The following is a 23,183-nucleotide window of genomic DNA, read 5'->3' as shown; positions in this document are numbered from 1 at the left end:
AAGCCTGTGACTCAGTTTCCCTACCTGTAAGACACAGGTTATAGTAGTATCTTCCCCCTGTAGTTGCTGTGAGGCAGAAATGAAATGGCATGTGTGGCACTAGCCCAGGGCCTGGTATACCACAAGTGCTCAATAAATGTAGTTTTGTCATCAGATTCACCCACTTTAGGAAGCAGGCGTGAAAGCTACCCTGACCAGACTTTCTGGTCCCCTTCCGTCTCCCACGTCCAGGGGATTCCCCTGACGCCCATTTTCACGGACACCGTGGTATTCCGGATTGCTCCATGGATCATGACCCCCAACATCTTGCCTCCCGTGTCGGTGTTCGTGTGCTGGTAAGCTATGGCCAGGGCGCAGGGAAGTGGCACGGCCAAGTGGCTAAAGCTGGGGCTTTACGGACAGACAGCCCTGAGTTCAGAGCCTGGCTCTCTCCCTTACCCCCTGTGTGACCTTGACCAACTCCCTTGACCTCTCTGTGCCTCTGTTTCTCTGAAATGCTGACATCACAGCATCACTGTGGGCACTAAATGAAGCAGGTCAAGTATTAACCCAAGGTCCTGGCTCTTGTGTATGCTATAAAAATAAGGTCTGTCACTCCTTTTCTCATTCTTGGCTTGCATCGTCTGCTTGGTAACCTCCTGTGCAGTGGATATTCAGCTCATCTTATGCAGCTTTTTTTTTTTTTTTTGAGCAGCTATTATGTGCTAGACATCTGCAGCAAGATGAGAACCAAGAGAAAGTGACCTACAGGTGGCTGCTGGCCATGATGAGAGGGCCCTGAGGCCCTGGGCCCATCCCCCTGCCTCTGGGCTAGACAGAACTTTCCAGAAAGCTGGGCGGGTTGGGGGGGTGGGGAGAGTGTCCCTTCTCGTTCGTGACCTTGGCAAATACCATGGGTGGAGGAATTTGTCTGACCTTGGCTCCAGCAGCCCTCACGAAGGTGACTAGGAACCCATTTGTGGCCTCAGCTTCCTAGCACAACCCAGAGGTGAAAGCTGCTTGTTGCCACCTCAGTTGGACTGGCCCTTGAACCTCCTCACCCTTCCTCCTGGCCTCCCTCTCTTCCCCAAACTTCTCAGCATGAAGGACAATTACTTGTTCTTGAAAGAGGTGAAGAACCTGGTGGAGAAAACCAACTGCGAACTGAAGGTCTGCTTCCAGTATATGAACCGAGGGGACCGCTGGATCCAGGTGAGGCCCTGCAGGCTGGGAGGGATGTGGTCCAAGGCTCAGGCAAGAAGAGTTGGCTTAACATCAGTACCCTGGCACCCAGCAGCTCCATGGATTGGAATTCTTCTATTGGCTCCTACATGCCCATGTGCACAGAGACAAATGTAGAAGGCAATTCACTGCAGCATTGTTTCTTGAAGTAGCAAAAGACTGTCCCCCAAGAGAGACTGGGTCACTAAATGAGCAGATAGCCTTACCATGGAGTACTATACAGCAGTGAAAAAGAAGCCAACCTAGAAATACAGAATGCACTTCAAATGGAGATGTTACTTGCAGGAAATGTAAATAGGATATTATTGATTATATTTTAAGAAATGGGGTTGATAGGAGTCAAGCATGCTTGGAGCAGGCAGAGACTATTTGGAGAAGGATATATAAGGAACCCCTGCCATCGCTTGCCAGGAAGGAGAACTAGGGAGGCCGGCTCATCTGACGGCTCTCCTTGGTGTCCCCACAGGATGAAGTTGAGTTTGGCTACATAGAGGCCCCCCACAAAGGCTTCCCCGTGGTATTGGACTCCCCCCGAGATGGAAACCTGAAGGACTTCCCAGTGAAGCAGCTTCTGGTGAGATGCTGAGGGCCACCTCAGGGTAGGGGGTTGGGGAAATGATCCTGGGAACTCTTACAGGGCAGAGTGGGCAGGAGACCTGGGGGCACCCTTGACAAGTTAGTCTATTGCCCAGCACCTCCATCTTCTCATCTGCAGAATGGGTCAGTTGGGATAGTGACCTCCATGGTCCTTTCCTTGGAGAGTTTTCTCAGAGGAAAACATGACACTACCCCATGGCCTGGCACACCACAGGTGCTCAATAAATGTACCATTGTTATCAGTTTCACCCACTTTGGAAGGCAGGAATGAAAAGCACCCCGACAAGACTTCTCAATCCCCTGGGTAAAAAATTTACTCATAGGGGAGTTTTCTCCTAGGAAATGGGAACTTATGGGAAAGGGGCAGCTCCTGCTCTTGCCCCTGCCCCACCCCCACCTTGCAGAAAAATCAGTTTCAAAGAGGAAAGTTAGAGTTAAGCCATTGTCAAAAATTATGGTTCCAACTTCAAAGCTCCCTGAAGCTGCAGGTTTCAGTCTGTGGGTTTGTTTGTTTTTTTTAAGCAATCCAACCCCCTGATTCTAGAGGCCATTACCACTCCCACTGATGCCCTTAGCCACTGGTGGAGTGAGGGCAGAACCAAACCTCCTTCTTTTGTCCTCACCTTCCACCTTGAACAGGCAGGGGAGGCGAGGACAGAGCACGGAGCAAAGACTGGGATAGATCAGGGGCTCTTCCCAAGGTCGCACATGGGACAGCTTCCGCTAGAGTTGGAAACATTCACAGGCTCACCTCTACTTCTTGAGAACTTAACCTAGGGCCCTCACCACAGGGAGACGGTGCTAGAGCCTGGCCTGGCATCTTGTCCCACTCCTTGACCTGAGGCAAGCAGCTGAACCTCGTCAAGCCTCAGTTTGCTCATCTGTAAATGGGGCTAGAAATGGCATTCCTCTCACAGAATCATTGTGAAGATTGAAGGCAACTAGAAGGCATCCTCCTACTCCTAATACAATGTTCCTTATTCGCTTCCCTTCCGGTTGTCATCCCACAGCCCTGGACGTTGTCCTTGGTGAGGACTGTCCGCTTCTTCCCACACTGGGAGGGGTAGAGTCAAGCTGGTCTTCAGCAGCGGTGGCCACAGGCCTGAGAACCACGGCCTCCCAGCTCCTGCCCTCACGGTCTTCCTGGGCTGTCACCTGCCTTTAATGTTCCAGGCTGGCTTGGCGCCAAGGTCCACGGCTGCATTGTTCCTGGGGACCTGGGCCAAGCTCGGCTTTGTGCTGTGTGCCTGCCTGCCTACGTGTGCCCTAAAGCCCAGCTGCCCCAGCTTCCGGCAATGCACACCTTACCATCTGGGGCTCCCGGGTGAGAAAGCGCTAAGCTGTAGACATCCACGCCACTGGGCATGGCTGTCCCTTGAGCCTCTCGGCTGGGTGAGGAAAAGCCACATCTTCCCACCCCAGGGGATTTTTTTACCAAGAAGTTTTGTCAGGCAAGCTTCGTTCTAGCCTTAGTACAAGTTCCCAAGCAAGGGCTCTACTGTTTCATCAAAAAGTCCTGAAAGGAACCTTAAATTCAAGGGTCCCTGGGGTTATATTGTGCACCAGCTCTCGTTTCCTGGAGCTCTGTTCGAAAAAGGATTCTGAGGCTGTCTCTAGGCTCAGGGGAGAGGAATGGGTTGGTCTATATGTTACACATCTGCGATACTTGCTTGAATCGGTCAGATGTTCCTAGGTAAGGCTGCAGGGACAAACAGCCCCCAAACTGTAGGGGCTGACAACAGCAGAGGTCCATTTCTTGCTGCATCTTGCACAGATGCCTGGTTGGTGTTCTGCAGCCCTGCTTCTGAGTGCCTTCCCCATTCCATAGACCCGGCTACAGGTGCAATGCTAGCCTGGGAAACGCCGTTCTCCTAGCACAAGGAGCAGAGAATGATTTGGCCTTATGGCTTCTGCTCTGAATGGGCATGCGTCACTTCGGCTCACATTTCACTGGCCAAAGCCAGTCACGTGACTGAGTCCAATGCTGGGTGTGGAATTCTGTTCCTTCCGCCGGGAGATACTGCCATGCATACCAGCCATGGCTCAGGATGCAAAATCCTCTTTCCGGGGAGAGGGCAGCAAGTCTCTGGGCACAACAATAGAACCTACAGGCCTCCTTCTTTTACAGATGGGGAATCTGGCTCCTCTCCTACAGATGGGGAAACTGAGGGTCAGATAAATAAAGAGATAAACAGGGATGTCAATGGCACAAAATGAGAACCAGCCCTGAAGTCACCAGTGTGTCTCTGTGTCCAGAAACAGAGACGCATAATGAGACCCAGTGCACACATGCACTAATACGTACTTATGTACCATCAGGCAGGCCCACCCTCAGCCAGCCTGCCCACAAACTCAGCCTCCCTGTGTCTTGCCCCCTGCTCTTCAGTGGGACTAAGAAGACCACTAGAAACCAAGTGCCCACAGTGCCAGCCCAAAGGTAGTGAAACAGTAGTCCTCCTTGGCTAGCTGAGCTGGGGTTAAGGACCTCTGGCTACAGGAGACTAATGATGGGTGTGTGTTCCCTGCCCAGGGCCCAGATTTTGGCTACGTGACCCGGGAGCCCCTCTTCGAGCCTGTCACCAGCCTTGATTCCTTTGGGAACCTGGAGGTCAGTCCACCAGTGACTGTGAACGGCAAGGCCTACCCCCTGGGCCGGATTCTCATCGGGAGCAGCTTTCCTCTGTAAGAGAGTTGAGGGTGGGGCCCAGGGGCTTGGGGGGGTGGCGAGATGTTACTCTTTCTCTTTAGGAGGAGCCTGGGCTGTTCACACGTGGAGAGATTATCTGGGAGAATGAACCCCTTCCACGACTCTTAGAAATAAAACCAAGTTAGCCTTTATATCTTAGTATGACTTAGGATCTAATATAAAGCTAAATAACTCTTCCCAAAATGGGAGGTTGTATAATGAGATTATAAGCCATGAAAGGAAGGGACGAAGGAGTCCATAAAAGGTAACTGAAAGAGGCTGAGTGGGAAGGTAGTCACAAGTTCTTGGGGTTGCCCATACACCAAAGAGGGATGAGAAGACATGGCCCTGCCCCAAAGTGTGACTACTTGGATCTTGGGCCTGTCCACAACCCTGTCACTCCCTCCCCCAGGTGACCCACTTCCCAATAAAAAGGCAGATTCTTCTTTGGTCAGGACAGTCACTAGGAAGACTGAATACTATGGTTCCTCATTTCACAAAAGGGCTGCCAGCAACCTGCATACATGAGATCAGCCAGGATTTGGGCACCAAGTCCCTGTGAGCTACAACAGGGGATACTCTACCTTCTGGGAGGAGGCCAGTGCCTGTTTGCCCACCGCCTCTCCTCCCTCCACTCAATAGTCAATCATCCATTCCTCTGGTATTTTCCATGCCCTAGCCAAATGCCAAGTGTGAGCCATGGCATTCTAAACCTGAAGTCCAGCCCCCACCTTCAAGGAAACAGTGGAGATCACAGGCATGAAACAGTCGGGGGCAGGGGGATGACCATGTAGATGATAGAAAGAAAGGGAGCCGGGGAACCCAAATAGAGACAAATATTTATTGAGGACCTTCTCTGTCAGGCACTGCTCTGGGCTCTAGGGATACATCAGTGACCCAAGCAGGCAAAGCCCCAGATCTTGGGAAATTTTCAATTTCCCAAGTGGGAGGAGTACAGAAAATCAACATGGACGCCAGTAAATGAGACGCTTCTGGATGCTAATAAGTTGCAATGAAGAAGGTAAAATAGGGTTCCATGGCAAAGAGTGATGGGGCAGGTGCACTTTAGTTTTTGTGGTTTTAAGGAAATGACTTGGGAATTGAGACTTGAATGAGAAGGGAGCAGCCATGGGAAGATCAGAGGGAAAGGCATTTCATATAGATGGAACAGCAAGGGCAAAGACTTTGAAGGGCTAGCTAACACGTAGGAAGTAGAACAAGGAGGAAGGGAGGGAGAGGTGGCAGCAGGTCCAGGCAGGGACCAAATTAGAGAGGAATTTCTTGGCCACTGGGAGGGCCTTCAGTAATAGTCTAAGGGCACTAGGGAGATCGAAGACCTCAGAGAGTCTAAAAGTCAGGAAGGACTTCCTGGAAGAGGTGTCACTTAAACTGATTAAAGGTGGAAGTTAATGTAATAAAGAGGCATATGGGCTCGGGCAGATTTTGGAACCATACCTGTGCCCTAGCCCCCTCCAGCAGTCCAGGCAGGGCCACTGAGCACAGAAGATGGTCTCTTTATGACAACTGACACCCTCAGGATCTGAAAAAGCTGAAGGCTGGGCTCCATGCCATTCATACAGACCATGGCTCCAGCTTATGCCTCTGTTTTTCCCCCTTGGGCTCAAATGCCTTCTTGCCTGCACCAGGGTCTCTCCGCCCTGTGGTTCAGGCTCTTTCCCCTGACTTTTGCTGATGCCACCTAGGATACAGGCTGGGTTGCAGAGGCTGAACTGCCGCAGACCCTCTGGTGAGGCAGGCACAGTGGGAGATCTGAAGAGTGGCCTCCCCCCCACCCCTACCCCCAGGTCCGGCGGTCGGAGGATGACCAAGGTGGTGCGGGACTTCCTGCAGGCCCAGCAGGTGCAGGCACCCGTGGAACTCTACTCAGACTGGCTGACTGTGGGCCATGTGGACGAGTTCATGACCTTCGTCCCCATCCCGGGCAAAAAGGTGAGCTAGTCCCTGAGTCTAGAGTGAATAGGGTGATGGCGAACCCATGTACTACCAGCTCTTGTTAGCAGGGGCCAGGATCTACAGGGAGTGGACTACATGCATAAAGGAAGAAGGAAGTAGGCTCAAGTCGGTTTGCCTGTTGTCGCTGTGGTGCGTAAATGTTTAATCCGATATACCAAAATACTAGCATTGCAACAGGTCATCAATGTACAAATATAAATGAGAGATTTTACATTCTTTGATCCATACCAAGTCTTCAAAATCTGGTGCATATTTTACTCTTAACCACACATCTCAATTCAGATTAGCCACAATTCAGGAGTCCAATAATCACGGGGCTCGTGGCTACTGTATTTGCTGTGATGCTCTAGAGAGCTCTGGGGTATGGGCCTGGGGCTTTTTCATTTTCTGATGTGAAAGAAATGGCTGCAACTTCATACCCTGGAAATGTCGTGTAAATGGCCTGTCCTCTTAGCCCCTTGGAGATGCAGTTCCACCCTGTCCGAAGACATTCTGGACTCTGAGCTTTGACGTGAGGTCATGGCTGAGGTGGAGGAATTTCTACAGCAGGAAGGGCAAAAAGTATTCCCCCAAAAGAGTATTGCCCCTCAACACTGGGAGGCCTGAGACCACAGGCAGACAGGGCTCCGAGTCCCTGGTCCCTTCCCCGCTGCTGACATGGTCCCTCTGGACGTCCTCTCGCAGGAATTCCGAATGCTCATGGCCAGTACCGCAGCCTGCTACAAGCTCTTTCGAGAGAAGCAGAAGATGGGCCACGGGGAGGCCGTCATGTTTAAAGGTGAGTGCCCGTGGAGCCTTGGCAGGGGGTGGGTAGCTGAGCCCCCAGAGGGATGCTTGGGAGGATGGGGCAGGGGATCGCTTTGCTCCTGAGCATCCAACTCCCCTTCCCTGGGTTCCTGGCCCACTCCAGCCTGTGAGCACACTGTGGTGGGAAGCAGCGGTGGCCTCTAGTGACCCTTGCTGTGGCCAGCCGGACCATCGAGCCACCCACCGCTCCTCATTATCAGCAGCAGGGCCAAATGCTTCTCCAGGACCCAATGGCACCAGACACAAAAGAGAGTTAATTGACATGTGATCTGTATTCAAGGAGCTTGAAAAGGAGATAGAGAAAAACAGTCACAACGCAGTTTAGGGACAGGAAGAAAAGGGAGCGTACATAGACATGAGCTAGAAGCAGACATCACCACTGTCAGTCCCAGAGTGAGAAATTACCTGCTTCGTGTAGACATTCCCTTCACTGGGCCAGATGGAGACGGGGATTAGGTGTGCTCTTAAATGAACCACGGAAAGAGGGGAAGCTGATCAGACAGAGACGGTGAGCCGGGTTAGAGAGGCCGTGACAATTTCTTCCTTACATGTTTTTCTTAAATTATTTTATGTCACTTTTCAGGTTGGTATCTCCAACCTGCCTACTCCCCAAAGTCCCATTACTAAGGCTGGCTGATACTTACATACATCCCTGCCTGCTGGATCCGAAGGCAGTGTTCCTGGTAGTTTCTGGTGTCTAGAGCAGAGGAGGTCAGTTTAAGCCCTCCGTCCTTTTTTGATTCCCCACTGATGGGAAGTCTTTTCTTTGGATTAGCAGGCATGAGTCTGGATTTTCTGGAGGCCCCTTTATATATTAAACATACTCTAAAGCTACGCATAGGATATAGAAACCCTTCTCTTTGTAGAGATAGGTCCAAGTGGGGCATGGAACAGCAGGGGCGTGACAGCCCCAGTCTCTTTGCCACTGACACCCTACAGGACTGGGAAGGGCAATGGACCAGCAAACTCTTTCCAGATCCGGCAAAATGGGAAAAAAGGAGGAGGTAGAAGAGGAGGAAGGGGAGGAGGAGAAGGAGAAGAATTATGATTAATAGCTTGGGCTCTGAAATCCGACTGTCTGGTCTGCATGTGGGCTCTGCTACTAGCTGTAAGACCTTGGACAAGTCATTGAACTTCGCTGTGCCTCCGTTTACTCATCTTTAATGCTAGCAGCTACCTCATAGAAATGTAGGGATGATTCCTGAGTTAATCCCTGTAAAATATCTAGAAGAGTGCCTGTCACACAGGAGGGGCTGGATGAGGGTTAGGAATTGCTAATCAGACCAAAAGCCAGGTGTGGACCAGGAAGGAGGCAGGTGCAGCAGCGACCAGGGCAGGGGCTGAGCATGAGGCAGTTCTGGAAAACAGGAAGGGTGACCTCGGGGTACCTGCTCTGCCACCCCACCCCTGGTCAGCTGCTTGTCCTTAGAAGCAGGCTCCTGGGAGGCCCAGGTACTTGTGCTACCCCACCCTCTGGCCAGAAAGAGAGCAAGACGCCACCACCTGGTCTCTGGCCCAAGACACATAGCCGCCCTGGCAGAGGGGCCTGGGTTCCCAGGGCTGGCCCTCCTGGGTCTCAGCCTGTCCTGGCTCCATCTCCCTCCTCCCCGCAATTAGCCCAAAACCTGGGGGCTTGATAGAGGGGAGAATGCAGGCTGGGTACCTGAGGCTAGACTGTCCCCTGTGACCTCTGACTTCCACAGGCCTGGGCGGTATGAGCAGCAAGAGAATCACCATCAACAAGATTCTATCCAACGAGAGCCTCGTGCAAGAAAACCTGTACTTCCAGGTAAGAGCAGAACAGGGGGCCCTAGAAGGGACAGGGTTGTGCCCAGTGACACCACTCACATCCTCACGGCTTCTAGAGGGAATGACCAAGGGGTCATGGCCCATGACAGAGGGAAGGGCCTCCATGAGCATTTGGTTCAGACTCCTTCCTTCACCCCCGTGTCAAGCCGGGAGCTAAACGGAGGAGCAAAGGCAGGGTGTGCAGGTAACAGAGGTCAGAAGCAGCCAGGAGACCAGGGAAGGAGAGCATAGCAGGCCGTGCCAAAGAGCCAAGGGCTCTATAAGGCTAGAGCCCGAGACATCTGAGGGAGACACAGCCCTTTAAACTATGATGTGGGAGCACCTGGGTGACTCAGTCAGTGAAGCATCCGACTCTTGATTTCAGCTCAGGTCTTGATCTCAGAGTCATGAGTTCAAGCCCCACGAGGGGCTCCATGCGCAGCATGGAGTCTACTTAAAAAATAAATTAATTAGGGGCACCTGGGTGGTTTAGTCGTTAAGAGTCTGCCTTCAGGGGCGCCTGGGTGGCTCGGTGGGTTAAAGCCTCTGCCTTCAGCTCAGGTCATGATCCCAGGGTCCTGGGATCGAGTCCCACATCGGGCTCTCTGATCAGCGGGGAGCCTGCTTCTCCACCCCCCTCCTCTCTGCCTGCCTCTCTGCCTACTTGTGATCTCTGTCTATCAAATAAATAAATAAAATCTTAAAAAAAAAAAAAAAAGAGTCTGCCTTCGGCTAAGGTTATGATCCCAGTGTTCTGGGGTCGAGCCCTGCATCAGGCTCCTTGCTCAGCGGGGAGTCTGCTTCTCCCTCTCCCTCTGCCTACTTGTGCTCTCTCTCTGTCAAGTAAATAAATTTTTAAAAATTAATTAATTAAAATAAAATAATATGACTCAAGCTACAGACCTGCCCTCTAGAAAAATTAAGTGTCGGTATATGCCCTGGATTTTTATTTATTTTAGGGGATCAGAGTCTCCAGAAGTTTGCCATGAACAGATTGACCTTCTGAGTCCCCGTCCCATTTCTGTCTAACAGCATGATTTCTGTGATCTTCTGTCCTGCTCTCTCTGTTACCCCTGTCACCGGACCCTGATGGGAGGGGCACTGGAGAGGTGGCGGGGGGCGGAGGTGAGCACTGGAAACCTCTCTGGCATGCTGGGGCCCAGGGTCTGCTGCTGCCAGAGACAGGAGCAGGGTGGACAAAGCGACAGGAGTGTCCCCTCACTCGCCTGCTCTCCGCCCCCTCTCCCCCAGCGTTGCCTGGACTGGAACCGTGACATCCTCAAGAAGGAGCTGGGGCTGACGGAGCAGGACATCATCGATCTGCCCGCCCTATTCAAGATGGACGAGGACCGCCAGGCCAGAGCCTTCTTCCCAAACATGGTGAGGCACTTGGGACCCCAGACTTCACCCAGGCCGCTGAGGGGCAGCCAGATCAGAAGGACCCCTTAGCTGAGGCTGTTCCCTCAGGAGGTCCAGGTGCCCGTCCTGGCTGAACTGCTGGGCGTCCTCGCCCACCCGCCCCAGGGCCCTCGTCCTCACTGGGCTGCATTCCCTCCTAGGGGTGAGACGCTCATCCTAGCTGCCTCCCTGGGGTCCTGGGATATCCTTTCCCTTAGCAGATAGCAAAGTGCTTTCTAAGTTTAAAAAAAAAGCCTTTACAGAAAGGAAGGATGCTTTTCATCCTAGGGGAGAGTCTTCTGTGAGATGGGGGAGGTTAGAACACATGCACAGGTACACACTTGCACGCACGCACACACCAACACAGACACGTATAACCACGTGCAGGTACCTGTACACAGCATACATGCGGAGGTAGGTCACCTGGTTTTCCACTTCAGCTCTACCACATAGGAGCTGCTTGGCCCCCTCTGTGCCTCAGTTTTCTCATCTGTAAAATGGGGATGATCACAACATCTACGTCACAGGGGAGTTAGGAATGCCCAAGAGCTTGGAACAGGGCCCCGTGAGTAGTCGGTGCTCATTAAACGGGAGCTGTTGCCCATGCCCCATCACAGGTGAACATGATTGTGCTGGACAAGGACCTGGGCATCCCTAAGCCATTCGGGCCCCAGGTGGAGGAGGTGTGCTGCCTGGAGACGCACGTGCGCTCCCTGCTGGAGCCCCTGGGCCTCTGCTGCACCTTCTTGGACGACATCTCAGCCTACCACAAGTTTCTGGGGGAGGTGCACTGTGGCACCAACGTCCACAGGAAGCCCTTCTCCTTCAAGTGGTGGCACATGGTGCCCTGAGCGGCCGGGGCGGGGGCTGTGCTGTGCGGGTCTCAGCCCATCAGTAACCAAGATTGTGGTGGGACCAGCCCTCATGGTTCTTATGATTGCAAGATGTTCTTCAGCAATAACGGTCAGGAAACTTTAGGGGGGAGGGTGGAGAAAAGGATGATTATTTCCAGGACCTGGAAATTGCACGGCACACCTGGGGCCACACAGCAAAGTCGCAGAGAGAGAGAGACAGCCCAAGCCTGGGGTTCTGCTTTTTGGGCAGTGGAGGGTGGGGGCCGGGGGTTTTGCCACCGGTGGGGAGTGGGGTATGAGGAAAATCGAGGGGCTCAAATGGTCAGCTTTAGAAACCAGCCAGGATTTCTAAAATGAAGGAGCCTGGGGCAGGAGGAAGCCTGGCGTTTTATCTAGTCCTGTGGCTGGCAACAAACATGCTTATTGGAGATGGCTTTCTTTGAAGTGGATACCTCGCAATCAAAGCCCAAGTGAGGCACTTGCATTACCAAAAAGAGAAAAAACACACAACTGGGGCCTTGGCACCCCCCTCCTTCCTTCTCTAGACCCCTGGAACCGCCCCCCAGAGCTTCCCCCTGCCTGCCGAGGACTTGACAAGGACTGGACTGTCCCCACCAGGCCTCCAGGAAAGGGGAAGGGACCTGAGACATCTGTGCCTTGCCATCTCTCAGAAGGGCCCCAGCGTCCACCAAAGTCACCCCCGATGAACCTCAACTTGGTACTTCCTGAAAAGAGCTGTACCTTTGGCCAGCCTCTGTATAGCCCTAACACGAAAAACCAAGAAACAAAAACTCTGTACCCAAACCATTCCCCAAAGAGTGCTTAGTCTCTTGTCCAAAATTGAAGGAGGGGAGAAGGGGAGAAAGTTCTAGAAGCTCTGGGATCACCAGCTCTGGCAGCCATGCTCTGAAGGTCAAGGTAGATCCCATGGAAAGGGACCCTGGGACCCCCAGACGTACTTTGAACTGCCGTCATCATTTCAAGTTTCCCACTCCCTTGGAGTGTGCAGGGGGCTGCCTTCAATTATTCATTCCTTCCCGGCCTCTCTCAGACCCCTTGGCTTCCTCTCTGCAGTGTAGACATCCCTGACTAGCTTCCCCATTCCCTGAGGGTCCAATAATTTAGCTTAGAACCTTCCCCAGAAGTGGATTTTCTCAGACCTCTCCATTTCCAAGATGCTCCTTATACCTCATATTTCTGTTGGACACTAGTTCTCCCAAACGCTTGTGAGGCTCCCCCCAGACCAGAGTGCCGTGGGTATAGATGCCTGGGCTCAGCCTTATCCTTCTCCTGCCTGGTTCTCCATTCCCCGGGCAGTCCCTGGCCTCCCTCCTCCCATGCCTCCACTTCCTATTCCCGATCCTATCCCTCCAAGCAGCTAGATGGGGACTGGTTCGCCACCAGCCAGGCTCAGACCTGCCCCAGGTTATAATTAAAGACCCGCCATCCTCCCCAGACCTTAGACCCGACATCTAAGGACCTGGGCTGGCCCCCAGCCCAACGGCCAGTTCTGGGCCAGCAGGTGGCCTTGGACACAGACTGTCTATCCCATGGAAGTTCACCAGCACATTTGCTGAACATCCTCTCATCTTCACATAACCAGATTAATTCCCTGTCTCCAACCCAAAAGACTCAGTTTCCACTAAAAAAAAGTTCCTTGAGGGCCAGCTGATGTCGGGAGAATAAGTGAATTATAATCCCACATTGTGGGTTAAAAAGAACCAATTTATAGCCAATGAGACCATTATAAATTTGTATTCTTGCGAGAACAGGATTTTCTTCTTGGGTTATTTCATTCATGCATTCAGCAGACGTTTCTTGTGTGTCTACTAAGGGCCAGGCACAGTGCTGGGCTCTGAGGATGTGGTGATCCCTAGCAGGCTGGACCTGGTCCCTTCCTCCTGGAGCCGGTCAGTTCTCAACATGCCATGTCCACATCTAAATGGCCAACATTTGCCCTTTCAGTGATACGCTCTTCCAAAGTGGGAACCCGCTATATTCAGGAAATGCCCGGGGGCACAGACCTTCCAGCAAGTCACAATTTTGGATGAAGGTAGAGGGTTCTTCTCCAACCAGACCTCCTTTTCCACCCAGCTGGGCCAGTACCCACCCAATAGATCAGACCCCAGAGCCTTTAGAAGCTGTTGTGCCCCTGCCTTTGGGAGCCACAGCCCCAGACCTCTGCAACCCCAGAGCTGAAAACACCAAGTGCCTATTCGAAAGTGTCCATCTGGAGACTTAGAGTTTGTCGTCGTGTGTGTGTGTGTTTGTGTGTGTGTGTGTGTGTGTGTGTGTTTGGTTAATGTGGGGTTTGGGGTTTTCTTTCATTTTTTTTCTAGCCTACCTTTAAGGGGAAGTGAGCATCTCCCATGTGGAGACAGTGTGTGTTTATAAATTTTTCTAAAGCTCTCCCCATCGGTAAGTTGGTAATTTCTGATGATTCTGGAGCCCCCAGGACTCAGACACCCATTCCCATCTTGCTTGCCCCTCCTACCCCGTGTGACTACCCTCAGCGTGCACAGCTCCCCCAGTCCCCATGAACTCATTGCTCTTCCCCATCCCCAACTTTCTATAAATGTAGACCTAAGATACAGTTCTGTGTTGCAAAACTCAGCTAAGTTCCTGTTTCGACCTTTATTTTGAAATAGTTTATGTAAGAGGGAAGGGGAGGTGCCATGAAGATGGCAAGAAGCAGGGAAGTTTCGACTTTCTGGACGAGAGGCAATGACAGAGATCGAAAGATGTTTGGGGAAGGGCCTAATTAAATAGCAATAAAATAAACCATCAGAGGGGAAGTCATGTGTTGGTGTGATGTTCATTGTTGCCTCAGGGACACGGCCTGGAGTGAAGCAGGCCAGACAGGGGCACTCTTCTGGACTTGTAGCCACTATTCTTCTGGGCACAAGGTCAGGGCTCAGCAAAGGTATCTCAAGGGTTTGGAATCCCCCACACATTCAGTGGATGTGTATTCCATGGCCACCCCCAAGGTCAAGACCAATACCCACAATAAAGTCTGGCTGTGTTTTTCTGGTGGCATTCTGCAGAAGGAGATCTTGAAATGAGCAACTGAGAACAGGTGATTTGTTATTTACTAAGTGCCTCCAAGAAAAACCAGGAAGGGAGTAAAGGGAACAGGACAAGGAAGGGGAAGAAGCCAGATGAGAATGTGACTTGAGGTGTAGCCTCAGCCTGATCACTGGAAAGCCCTGGAGCATAAGTGCAGCTCCAAGCTGTCCCACCTGGAGGCAGAGTTTTGTACACCTGCTCTAGTCAGTTGTTGGCTATGGGGACTTTGGCTCTCTGAATGGGCAAGGGGGTACCAGTAGCAATCAGAGCTGCAGTTAGCAGCAAATTCATGGGAGCTGGGGTATGGGCTCACAACCAGAAGAGGACCTGGTAGGGCACCAAGAGTGTCTACCACTCTGGACCATATCATTTTCTTATCATATGGAATTGTTACATGAGGACATTTGTGATTTGACTCCTGGTATAAAAATCCATGCTACACAGCCACGGTCTAACAGGGTCTTTGTAAACAAACTCTCCGAAACCCTAAAAATAAAGCCACTTAGTTACTTCCCGAGCTTGGAAACCACTCCTCTGCTCTTTGGGATGGACATGGAGGCTTCTCATCCCTCAGCCCCGTCTTGGACTTCTAGACTGATGTTTTGTTGAAGCTATCTTAAGGAGCAACTGCAAAATGGAAATCACTAGTTCTCATACTCCCAGATTTAACCTGTAGGTCCAGCTGTCTGAGGTCACACTTCCTTTTTATACCCAACTAAGGTGGCCCAAGCCACAGCAATGGCAATCTTCACTGGGGTTTCCACATCCACCAATTTCTGAGACTCCCCAAGGGATTTGGTGTGTTAAACCCAGCCCTGGTGGTGCTTTCATATCTTGGCCACTCACCTAACTCAGGATGGCTGGAAGTCACCCTGAGACTTCTAGACTTCTAGAACAGCACATTCCAACAAAAATGTAATGCAAGCTATGCATGTAATTTTAAATTTTCTACTTATACGACATCTTCATCCAGATTAGCCACAAGGAGCACCCATGTTTGAAAGCACAGTTCTAGAATCTTCTCTGCCAGGCTGAGCCCAATTATAAGAGTAGGCACATTCCTTAAATCCCCAGAGTCCAGATAGTCTGACAGCAATGGCTAACAGAAGTTTATTATTATAATACCGAAAAGAGAAGCATAAAATAGACATCAGCCCTCCCTGGCCCCAGTGTGCAGAGCCTTGCTCCTCCAGAAGGTCCTCTTGCCTGAGCTGTGGCTGCTGCCATGTTACCAGAATTGGCCTTGCCCTCAGCAAGGGGAGTACCTTTGGGCAGGCCCCCTCTGCCCACTGTCAAGATGAGAATCCCCATCAGCCCCATGGAAAATAGAACAGCCTCACTTCCACAACTCAACCCTGCATCTTCCTGCGAGAGCGAGACGTTGTCTGCAGGTCCCAGGTGAATGGAGTCAAGGTCCCCATTATCTCAGCCCCTTCATTCCAGATGGAACCTGATCCATACCTCAGTAGAGCCAAGAGCTTGTGGAAGTGGGATCCCTCCCCCAAAATAAAAAGAGCAACCAGGGATGAATTCTGCCTGCCCAGGGGGACATATCCAGGATCCTCACCCAAGCGGCGTCAGGTCCAGGGGACTGAGGGCAATGTTTTTGGTAACTCAATACAGTGAGTGACATCAAATGACAGCACGTGGTATCTCTTCCACCAGCTGGACAGCCAGAATAAGGACATGCCCAGGCAGAAAGCTCAGCTCTGCGGCCTTGTCTCCAGGCTAGCTGTTGTGAGAAATCAGCCTTTCCATTTCAGCTTCACCTCTGGGCAGCCCGGGCTCCTTTTGAGCCCTGATGGCTGAGAAAGCAAAGGTCTGGGCTTCTCTAGCTAGTCGGGAAAGAAAGTACCAGGTTCAGGTCGAGCCTGCTTGTGCCTTGGCCCCTCATGCTCTATAACCTAAGACCCCTTTTGTCCATCGTGGATATGCCTCCAGATGAACTTTATGGACCTGTCTCTGACTTGCATTCTGGAACTCTCCTTACACGCTATCCTGCTACTGGAAATGTTATAAGGCTTACTCTACTTTCTTCCCGCAATTCCTAGCACATAGGGCTCAGCAAAGACCTTTTTTTTTTTTTTTCAAGATTTTATTTATTTATTTATTTATTTATCTGAGAGAGAGCAAACGCACGGGGAGGAGGAGCAGAGGCAGAGGGACAAGGAGACTCTGAGCTGAGCACAGAGTTCCACCCAAGGTTCGATCCCACAACTCTGAGATCATGACCTGAGCTGAAATCGGGAGTCAGACATCTCACAAACTGAGCCACCCAGGCGCCCCAATTGCATTTTGAATGAAAGAAAGAAACGTCTGTTCGGCTAAGCAACGGAAGCAGAAAGATCAGCCCAACCAAGTGGGAGGTATTAATAGCCACCATGTCTTAGGCACTGACTACGTGCCAGGCACCTGCCTGCTTGAACTATGTGAAAAAGCCGTTTTGAAGGCCAAAATGATCAAATAGAGACGATTTCACATGATATTTCACGTTCCTCATCGCCTCTGATTCCCCCCTACCACAGAGCCGCGAGGTTACTATCCCCACTTTACAGATAAGACAACTAAGGCTCAGGGAGGAAGTGATTTGGCTCAAGTTTCCACAGCAGGAAGTAGCGGAACCAGGATTCCCACCAGGGTGACCTGACTCCAGAGCCCACACGCTGAACCTCTGCTCTGGATTACCCCGTCTGAGAAGCAGCTTCCTAACCCGAGTCCAGTGGGTCATCAGCTCATTGATTCACAAATGTTTCTTTCACGCCAGTCATTTCTGAGCGTGGCCCATTAGAACCGTACAACAAGAATGTCCCACCACCTGCAAGCTTCTGTCTGGGGATTAGAGGATTTCGATAAATCCCTCAAAGGCACCAGAGCCCAGGGTGAAATGGCCTCTCCACAATATAGTGTGTTCTCTCCAGGCTTTAGCTCAGAGTAAGAGGGCATCTCCAAACATGAGAAGCAAATTACATTCACTCATCTGCCATCTCCATTCTTTTTTCCAATTTACAGTTACTGGAAGCATCTATCGTGCATAAAACTAAAGTGATCATATGATTTCACACCTCAAGCAGAGTGAAAGGGGGCGCTACTAATAATTTCACTGGATAGCAGTGCGTGAAACAGGAACCATCCTAGGCAAACCAGGTTATCTCTCCTCCTTGGAAACCCTTATGCATGAGACATGATCTGAACTGAACTGATAGCCAGGTCAGGGTGACAGACAGGAGGCAGACTGATGGAGTAGAGACTTGATGAGTATTTGCTGCATGGAGGAGCGAAAAAGGTACAAAAGCCTTTGGAATCACACAGACGCTCACACGCATAATTTTTTCCAGCTAGGGGAGTGACCAAGGGTGGCCCTCATGTTCATTAGGCTAGGATGAGCGTCGACTGAGTGTAGGAATGGATGACTGGTCAGAGAAGGGAGCACTGCCAAGCTGAGCAGAGACACAAGGGGGAGTAAATGTGTGCCATGTTTCAGAAATGGTGATCATAGGGGCGCCTGGGTGGCTTAGTCGCTAAGCGTCTGCCTTTGGCTCAGGTCATGATCCCTGGGGTCCTGGGATCGAACCCCACATCAGGCTCCCTGCTTGGCGGAAGCCTGCTTTCTCCCTCTCCCACTTCCCCTGCTTCTGTTCCCTCTCTTGCTATGCCTCTCTCTGTCAAATAAATGAATAAAATCTTTAAAAAAAAAATTGATGATCATAGTGAAAGTCTAAGATATAGACTAAAGCCTGCTGAAAACACAAGGGTTTGAGCAATGGGGACCCCCTGAAGATTCAGGATAGCTGTAGCCACGTGATCAATTCTGCGTTTTAGAAAGAGGACAGTAATATATATATATTTTTTTACTGCTCTTAAGCTAATAGGAAAACCATTTTTAAGAAACTACCTGGGGCGCCTGGGTGGCTCAGTGGGTTAAGCCGCTGCTTTCGGCTCAGGTCATGATCTCAGGGTCCTGGGATCGAGTCCCACATCAGGCTCTCTGCTCGGCGGGGAGCCTGCTTCCCTCTCTCTCTCTCTGCCTGCCTCTCTGTCTACTGTGATCTCTCTCTCTGTCAAATAAATAAATAAAATCTTTAAAAAAAAAAAAAAAGAAACTACCTGAAGAACGATCAAACCATGGTACATGCCTGCATTGACACATTTGGGAGTACATAGATGAAATAGATCAGTGAGCACTGACATGGAAAGAGCTCCAAGATATTGGGGTGCCTGGGTGGCTTAGTCCATTAAGCACCTGCCTTCAGCTCAAGTCGTGATCCCAGGAGTGGGATCAGGCTCCCTGCTCAGCAGGGGAGTCTGCTTCTCCCTCTCCCTCTGCCCCTACTTGCACTCTCCCTCTCAAATAAATAAATAAAATCTTTAACAAAAAAGAAAAAAGAAAGAGCTCCAAGACAGAGCATTTGATGTCAATATTAAAAAAAAAAAAAAAAAACACCAAGCAAAGCCATGGATTTCTTTAGAAACATACATATGTATATACATGCAAAGAAAAAGATATGAATGCAATCTCATGAAACTGACAATAGTAATCACCTCTGGAAAAGGAAGTGTGACTGAGTGGATTTAAACTTTATCTATGTTGCTTGAATTTTTACTTCCCGAGAATTTAATTACATATGTATTTAAAAAAATTTTTAAAGCTGCCTGAAACCCATGTCATCATTTTTATGCTGAAGTCTTTCTATCCTGATTAGCATAATCTCTCTTTTTTTTTTAGATTTTATTTATTTATTTGACAAGCAGAGATCACAAGTAGGCAGAGAGGCAGGCAGATAGAGAGGTGGAAGCAGACTCCCTGCTGAGCAGAGAGCCCGATATGGGGCTCGATCCCAGGACCCTGGGATCATGACCTGAGCCGAAGGCAGAGGCTTTAACCCACTAAGCCACCCAGGTGCTCCTAGCATAATCTCTTTTATTCCACTTTATATTCCCCCAGCTGGGCTTCCCACCACAGTTTACGATTGACCAGCTCCTTACAGATACTAATTCGTTTACTCCTGCCTGTGAGGCGACTAATTCTTTTCCCCCATATTACACAATATAAAAGTAATGCACAGAGACAGTAAGTAACTTGTGCAAGGTCACACAGCAAAAGACCAATAAAGCAGCATTTGAACCTCCAAAGGCCTGCACACTTAACCACTCCACCTCCCTGCTCTCTAGAAGGTAGAAATTGCTTTAGTTTTTTGCACCCGTCTGACTGGTTCTGTTCCCAGGGACCCAATGTCTAGTCACTACCAATGAGTATTTACCGCTATGCATTTTTCACATTTCATTGACACAACTCCTTCTCTGATAGAAAGGGGTGCTCAAAATTCAGATTCAGCTGGAAAGGGTATTTTACCCCGGACTGTGTTTACAAAGCACACACCCAGAGGATCAAATTAACTGCTAATTTGAGAGTATGCTGGTGATGTGGCAGGCAGACGGGAGTGAGACAGAGGTTAGCGGGGTGGGTGAGCTAATTGTGTGTGTATGTGTGGTATGGTATGATGCTATAGGGCCCAGAAACGTGACAGTCCCCAGAAGGCTTTGGGCCATTTGCTAAGTCCCAGCAGCTGAGCTGACTTCAGCAGTGTGAAACGCAACCCCATCTGGAGTGGAGGTGGCTCGTGACTTTTGCTCCGGGACTTCCATAGAGACTGCTCATGAAATTGGAGAAGTCTGTAGCATATGATGGTCCCCATCCCACTCAGAATATTTTGAGATGTCTAATTATATGGTGGGGTTTAGAGGGAGGAGGGTTTAGATAAGCCCTTTCTGAGGGCAGGTTGAAAAGGGCTATTAGGGAGCTGTGGACAGTTCCATGAGGCCACGGCTCCCTCTGCAGGTGGACCAGAGTAGCTGCAACCACCAGGATCCCGGGAACCTTGGGGAGCCTGTATAGAGCCCAGGCATCACCCTAATGGAGGACACTGACCTCCTAGCTGTATGACTTAAGTGAGTTGTTGACCCTCTCTGAGGCTCAGCTGCCTCAACCACAGAGGGAACACAAGCAGGGGGAAGAGCCCGATGCAGGGCTTGATCCAGGACCCTGGGATCATGACCTGAGCGGAAGGCAGATGCTTAACAACTGAGCCACCCGAGCAACCCCTGCCTCAACTTTTTTTTTTAAGATTTTATTTATTTATTTGACAGACAGAGAACACAAGTAGGCAGAGAGGCACGCAAAGAGAGAGAGGAGGAAGCAGGTTCCCCGCTAAGCAGAGAGTCCAATGTGGGGCTTGATCCCAGGACCCCAGGATCATGACCTGAGCTGAAGGCAAAGGCTCTAACCCACTGAGCCACCCAGGTGCCCCATAGTCCCTGCCTCAACTTTAAATGAAAGACAGAAATCCCTACCTCATGGGGTTGCTTTCATGATTAGACAACGAAAATGTACCCCAAGTGTTTGCAAAAGGTCTGATACACAGGGCCCGTGAGTCTGCCGGACGTGGCAGCTGACCTGGAGGCCATGCTGGGGGTGGGTGGTCGATTGGATGTGGCAGGCCAGAGAGTCGAGGTCACTCCAGATTTCTGACTTAGTGTTGCTGAGAAAAGAGGTGCTGTTAACGCCTCAGGTGTTACATATGATTGGGGACAGGTTGCGTTTCAGAGACCACTGGGACACCCAGATAGAGATGCTCAGGGGACAGCTGGACAAAGGGAAGAAGTCAGCTAGAAATGAAAGAGAGAGCCCATTGGTCAAAGGCAAATGAAATCCCAGATTTTGGATGAAAATGTTCTTGAGTGCCACCACAGAGATTAACTGGGGTGAGGTGGGTTTTTCTCAAAAACAAATAACTCTCCAAGGCAACAAAATTATCTGATATTTCTCCCCTAGATCTTATCTGATAAATCTTCCCTAAATCCTTGGCCCTCTGGCTGGGGAGGAATCTAGCTAGGTTGCCCTAAATCACAAGACCCTAGAAATATAGTTGATTGTACAAATGATAGTTGATACACCAGAATAGTTTGGGTTTTAATTTTTATTTTTTAATTTTTTAAAAGATTTGATTTATTTATTTAACAGAGAGAGACACAGCAAGAGACGGAACAGAGGCAGGGGGAGTGGGAGAGGGAGAAGGAGGCTTCCCGCCAAGCAGAGAACCTGATGGCGGGGCTCGATCCCAGCGTGACCTGAGCCAAAGACAGACACTTAACGAGTGAGCCACCAGGCGCCCCTGGTTTTAATTTTTAACTCTGGACTGGAGCTCCTGACGCAAGATTCCCACCCAACCAAGATGGCTCAGCTTTCCCATTATCCAAAAACTAAGAAAGTCTATAAAATGGGGGTATTTCTTCCAACCAAGAAGGGTTGTTATGAGGACTAGAAGACTATTTATGTAAGCAAATCTGTAAGTGATGGAGCTCCGCATAAACTTTAAGCACGTAGCCGACTGTTGAAAAGCAATACTTCACTCACTAGACAAATGGAAACAGACAAACAAAAAAACCTCAGGTCTTACCACGGGGACACCTTAGGAAGATCTGTCAGGAGCAGGCCATGAAAACTTCTAAGCCCTGCAGCTGTGCCTTTCTGGAATCCCAAAGTTCAGGGCGGAGGTGCAGCCGTCCAGGAATTTATTCCTCCATAACTCTGAGCTCCCCAAATCCCCATGAAGCCCGGGAATGGTGTGACTGCAGGGCGTGTGGGCCCCTTGGCACCAAGAACCCCTCCATAAATCAAGGTCTCACTTCTGCTGGCCTCAGACTGCTTTTTCCAAGGTGACCTGGGCAAAGTAAAAGGGTAGTCGCTTCTCTAGGAATAAAATCTGCCTTCGAGATGAAAAAATCATGAAAAAGTCATCAGTACCAGTTCTCTGGAAACATATTCCTTAGAAGAAGAGGACGCTCTTCCTTTATCTCAGAAGACAATTCAGCCAGGAGGAGCTAGAGAGACAGTGACAATCTTCCCATGAATTCACCCAGGTTGGGTGGCCCAAGAGGCCTTGAGGCAGACACAGAGGAGCCCTGTTCCTGTGCCAGGTCAGCCCCTGAAAAGTTAAGGTGACCTCAGCCCTGTCAACAGTTACGCTCCAGATGGCCCCCACCCCACAGCACCCCCAGAATCACAGAACCCTACATCAGCTGGCCCAACACCCTGGTGATATGGGCAAGGGAACTATAGGCCAGAGATGAGAAGGGACTTGTTCAAGGTCACACAGGCTTGAGAAGTTTGGAGGTTAGACCCAGGGGTCCAGGCTATTTCATGTGGCCTCACTACATCCCTCCTTTTAATGAGGCCACAGACCAATGTAGCCAGGTTCTAGCTCAGGGCTCCAGAAACTTAGCCCCAACAAACCAATTTGTCTGGCCTTCTTAATTTCCCCAGTCACATCTCAATGATCTGTGAGAAAACCAAAGACTGTCAAAAGATGCCCTTCATATGTTAGAAATAAGCAGGCAGAGAAGGGAAAACTGACAAACACTGATACCTGCAAAGCCAACTGCCTACCTAAAGTTTGCCAGAGGTGGCTCAAGAGACCAAGCCACTTGGAGGACTGAGGTACTCAAGCCTCCAGAGGGAGGCAGGCTGTGAGATGAACCTCGGAGAGGTCAGGGAAAGCAGCTGAGAGGACTGAACTGAAGACGGACACACACGGACTTCTCCCATAAGACTACTGGCAGACTTAAGTGAGATGATGGAGCCCAGCGCTAAACATATCGCGGGTGCTCAGTCAATGGTTTCTGGTGCTATATGGCTAAGTAAGCCACCAACGGCTGGCTCCCCTCTCCCCACTATTTTACAGAGAGCAAAGCTCGCTGAGGCGTGAATGCCTGGTTGCGTCCCTATCCCACAGTAA

At 50.4% G+C, this 23,183-nt stretch overlaps 1 protein-coding gene across 2 annotated transcripts in view; it reads left to right on the top strand.

The window, feature by feature from the left end:
• The window catches only part of PADI2 (peptidyl arginine deiminase 2), a 42,924-nt gene extending 28,804 nt beyond the window's left edge, over positions 1-14,120 (top strand). For both annotated transcript variants that reach the window (XM_059376393.1, XM_059376394.1), the window contains 9 exons: positions 232-335; positions 1,080-1,191; positions 1,688-1,795; positions 4,349-4,500; positions 6,310-6,454; positions 7,163-7,256; positions 8,989-9,074; positions 10,325-10,453; positions 11,089-14,120. In XM_059376393.1, the coding sequence (XP_059232376.1) occupies positions 232-335; positions 1,080-1,191; positions 1,688-1,795; positions 4,349-4,500; positions 6,310-6,454; positions 7,163-7,256; positions 8,989-9,074; positions 10,325-10,453; positions 11,089-11,322 (1,164 nt within the window). In that variant the 3' untranslated portion in view covers positions 11,323-14,120. The remainder of the gene's footprint in view (positions 1-231; positions 336-1,079; positions 1,192-1,687; positions 1,796-4,348; positions 4,501-6,309; positions 6,455-7,162; positions 7,257-8,988; positions 9,075-10,324; positions 10,454-11,088) is intronic.
• Positions 14,121-23,183: the final 9,063 nt, after the last annotated feature.

This window comes from Mustela nigripes, chromosome 14 (assembly GCF_022355385.1).
Source record: "Mustela nigripes isolate SB6536 chromosome 14, MUSNIG.SB6536, whole genome shotgun sequence".
In the NCBI taxonomy this organism is placed as follows: Eukaryota; Metazoa; Chordata; class Mammalia; order Carnivora; family Mustelidae; genus Mustela; species Mustela nigripes.
Note: the sequence above shows the minus strand (reverse complement) of the source record. Positions and strands in the feature narration are given on the sequence as shown.